This window comes from Mus caroli, chromosome 9 (genome assembly GCF_900094665.2).
Source record: "Mus caroli chromosome 9, CAROLI_EIJ_v1.1, whole genome shotgun sequence".
NCBI lineage: Eukaryota > Metazoa > Chordata > Mammalia > Rodentia > Muridae > Mus > Mus caroli.
Genome location: NC_034578.1, coordinates 102,577,730 through 102,582,001, shown reverse-complemented (window position 1 = coordinate 102,582,001; position 4,272 = coordinate 102,577,730). Strand labels below are relative to the sequence as shown.

General features: G+C 51.2%; 1 protein-coding gene across 2 annotated transcripts in view; it reads left to right on the top strand.

Moving 5' to 3' along the window:
• Mapkapk3 (MAPK activated protein kinase 3) overlaps nucleotides 1–3,069 on the top strand; it is a 35,299-nt gene extending 32,230 nt beyond the window's left edge. For both annotated transcript variants that reach the window (XM_021171596.2, XM_021171595.2), the window contains exons 9-11: nucleotides 574–659; nucleotides 932–1,012; nucleotides 1,712–3,069. In XM_021171596.2, coding sequence (XP_021027255.1) covers nucleotides 574–659; nucleotides 932–1,012; nucleotides 1,712–1,864 — 320 coding nt within the window. In that variant the 3' untranslated portion in view covers nucleotides 1,865–3,069. The remainder of the gene's footprint in view (nucleotides 1–573; nucleotides 660–931; nucleotides 1,013–1,711) is intronic.
• The last annotated feature ends 1,203 nt before the right edge of the window (nucleotides 3,070–4,272 follow it).

Below are 4,272 nucleotides of genomic sequence, written 5' to 3'. Positions count from 1 at the left end.
TCACTTTGTAGACCAGGCTGGCCTTGAACTCAGAAATCTGCCTGCCTCTGCCTCCCAAGTGCTGGGATTAAAGGCGTGCGCCACCACGCCCGGCCATCTGAACCTTTCAAAGTCTCAGTATCTATATCTGTCAAGTGGGTTCAACATTTGTCTCCCCAGCCAGGAGGCAGAGAGGCAGGAGGATATCTCTGTGAGTTCAAGGCCTTCCTGCTCCACAGAGCTAGTTCTAGGACAGCCAAGGATACACAAAGAAACCCCGTCTTGAAAAACAAGCAAACAAACAAACAAACAACATAAGACCCCATAAATATCGCCTTCCCAGGACCCCTTCCTTGTTTTGTTCATATTTTCCCTCCCAGGTAGCTCAAACAATTCGGCCTTGTATTATCTATTGTTGCTTAACAAATTATCACTGAGGACTTAGTGACCTTCAACGAGAAACACCTGTTAGCTCACCACTTCTAATCATGAATAATGTAGGTGCACGGATAGTCCTGTCTGACAGAGCTTGTGACTCATATGGGGGAGTTGAGGGACTGCAACTCACTGACTCCTCTTTTCTGGGTCCCCAAGCCAAGGAGCTCATCCGCCTGCTCCTGAAGACAGATCCCACAGAGAGGCTAACGATCATGCAGTTTATGAACCATCCTTGGATCAATGTGAGCGTGGTCTTGGCCTGGAGTAGGGCTGGCAGGATGGAAGGGGATAGTCCTGGAGGCCTGGGTGCAGGGCTGGGCTGGGACCTTGTACAATGATGTATGGTAACACCCCCACCTGTGTCCTGGCTTTGCCGCTGTCCCAATCTAGCTCCTTCACCTCTCTGAGCCACCATTTCCCCACCTGAGAATGGGAGCAGGGTATGTGGTGGAGGTAGCCTATGCTGTTCCACACAGTTCTAGGCAGTAATCCGTGGGCTTGTGATTCCTTCTAGCAATCCATGGTGGTCCCACAGACCCCACTCTACACAGCCCGAGTGCTCCAGGAAGACAAAGATCACTGGGATGACGTCAAGGCGAGTAGATTCTGTCTCAGTCTCTATACATTCCAGGATGGCATCTTTAGATCTAGAGTGTAGCTCCTCCCCTGTACCTGGAGGATGTCAGTGACTGCCCCAGTGATCCAGCCAAGGAATACCACTGGGCACTTGGCTGCTGAACTTTCCCATTTAGGTTAATGCTTGTGGGTCAATCTTTAGTGAGGGAACTTTAGACTAGGGACTCAATGAAAGGATCTGGGGCCCAAGCATTGGTTGTAAACACTCTTATGACCGATAGCATTCAAGAGAGGAACCATCGTTGTTTCAGACATAGTGAGGGTCAGGTGGATCCCTATGAAATAGCATGGAAGAGCGATTGGGTTTCAAGCTGCAGACCCTTGGAGATCCAGAGAAGTGCCACTGTCTTCAGGCCTCGAGGTTCTATACAAATGTCACTGGTTCAGTTCTCTGTCCAAGTAGCCTTGATGATCCAGGGACACATCCCTTTTCTTTTGTCATTATGAATAAACTCAGTGTCCAACACACACACACACACACACACGTTGTAGAGAGGATTATGTGCCCAGGGCCAAGCACATACTGGGTACTGGAGCAGTGCACACTGATGCTCCTGTTAGTTCTATTATTATTAAGGGGCTTCCTAGGCATGGGAGTGATGGCTTTTAAGGTCCATCCATACTGACCTTTTCTTTCTGTTATGCTAATGGTATGCAGGAAGAGATGACCAGTGCCCTGGCCACTATGCGGGTAGACTATGACCAGGTGAAGATCAAGGACCTGAAGACCTCTAACAACCGGCTCCTCAACAAGAGGAGGAAAAAGCAGGCAGGCAGCTCCTCAGCCTCACAAGGATGCAACAACCAGTAACTCATGGTGCCTTGGAGAAGCCAGGCTGACAGACTGTAATGTCCTGAGGCTCTGGCCAGGAGAGGGCTGGAGTCGTTCTTATAACAAAAGGATAATTTTGTTGTCTTATGTGTCACATTGAACTTGGGGATAAAGAGCTTGGCCCAAGAATCCCAGCCTAAATCTCAGGCTCTAGCAAGCTGCAGGCCCTCAGGGATGGGAGCCCTCTGCTACAGCTGGAGCAACTTTGCACACCAGCTTGACTGAGGCCACAGCTCTGTTCTGCCTCAGGACACAGCCTTACTTCTAGGCCACTGGGTGTTGTGGCGGATCTACCCTTTTTCTTTAAAGGATGTATCCTGCTGTGTGGGCAGATGGGTCTGGCCTTGAGGAAGGTATTGGGCCATTGGTTGCTATGGTGACCAGAGGCCATGTTGCTGTCTGAGAATACTGAACACAGGAGGAAGGAGGGACAATCAAGGGTCTACCTTCTTGGGGAGGTCTGTCTCTCTCACACTGGATGTCCCCCCCCCCCCCCCGCTTTCTCCTCTGGTCTGCTAGAGGCTGCAGAGTCCTGATTGCTTGCTTTCCTGGTTGGTCCAGCCCTGCCTTACTGTAGCAAGAGCCCATGTAACACTCAGAGAGCCACTAGAGTCCCTGGGCCGAGCATCCTCTCCATTCCCCCCTGATCCAAAAGGTAACTTCTCATCTCAACTGAAGGTGTGGATATGTATGTTGGGGGTGGGTATCCTTAACCTTTTTCCAGTTTGGAAACCTCACTGTGACAAAAGCCCCCACCTCTTCCTGCTCACCAGATCTCAGGTAGGAAAGCCCGTCTCTGCTGACCGCACGGGCAACCTTGGGACTTACTTTTGTGAAAGGTCGCGCTTGGCTCCCTGTTTGTTATCTAGGTACTCAGGATCAGACCTGGCTGGTGAAGGGCTGCTGAGCCGTGCTTACAAGGTCTGGTCCTGGCTTTTGCAGAGTTGGAGTAGAGAGGGTTTTCCTTGGCTGATCCCAGTCTTAGCCAGCTCTGCCCTGTCCTGCCCAGGGCAGCATCCAGGTGCTGAGTGGTTGATTGGTGACCTGACAAGTGCCCGGCATCCAGCCTACTTCCTAGATCCTAGATCCTGGCCCTTCTCACTGGCTGGGAAACCTTAGATCTTATCCATTACAATGCTGCTGGGTTTTATATTCTGATATCAATAAACACATTTTTAACATTTTTCAATGATTCCTGGGTTTCATTTTGTCTACCTAGTTGGTCAAAGTCCTCAAAGGACAACCCTACAACCCCTGCTGGTGACTTTAGCCTGCCGGGAGAGGGTGCCTCTGGCTTGGTAAACACGCTAGGCAGACTCCAACACCTCTGTCTCATTCATTGTAGAAAGGTCAGAAGGACCGAGAGATGGCAGCTGCCGCATGCCTCCAGCTCTGTGCCGCCCCTGGGCACTGTGTGTGTGACACCCACCCCCGGCCCTGTGTGTGCCAGCGTCTGCCCACAGTGGCCACCCCCAGCTGCGTGCCAGCCTGCTGAAGGGCGGGCAGAGCGCCTGCTGCAGTGCCGAGCTATTTTCAGAAGCTGCCAGGTTTCATTTGGCAGTGTGAATATCGGCGAGGGGAGGGGTAGTATGCTAGAAGACTATCTTTTCATTACTCCAGCAAGAGAGCACCCTCACCCCCTTGGGAGCCCCGAGGGCAGCCTCAAGGGGCCCTCACTGTGCCATTTCTCCTCCCAGCTTCCATCCTGAAACCTCCCAGTTTTCCAAGAGCTCATCTGACTCAAGCAGACCTTGCTCCTCCTCACCTGCCCCTCTTCCCTCAGGGCACGGGGTAGGGGGTGGCGGTGGGGGCAGGGCACATCGAAGTTCAGAGGCAAGCACTCCAGAGAGATTCTGCTGCTTCCTAGCTTGGTGACCTTGGACATGTCCCTCAGCTTTTCTGACTGAATACTGCAGATGAAGGTGCCTACCTCGTAGTGGTGGGGGATCAGAGTAGGTGTCATTTGTGCAATACTTAAAAAAACAAAAGATTTATTTATTTTATGTATATGTGTTGAGTACACTGTAGATGTTTACAGACATACCAGAAGAGGGCATCAGATCTCATTACAAATGGTTGGGAGCCACCATGTGGTTGCTGGGAATTGAACTCAGGACCTCTGGAAGAGCAGCCAGTGCTTTTAATCACTGAGCCATCTCCAGCCCTGTGCAGTGTTTTTAAGAGAGTGCCTGGGTATAAGGCACAAGCCTAGCCCGCTTTAGCTACTTTGGCATTCCAATCCATTTAGGTGGGGAGAACCTAGCGTGGTCTGAGGATGAGGGAAGTCCGGTTCAGGCCCACTTCTACCTCTGGGACTGTGCATTTGGAAAACCAGATCTTTGATACTGTGGAATTTCACTTCCAAGAACTTGCTCTTCAGTGTAGCA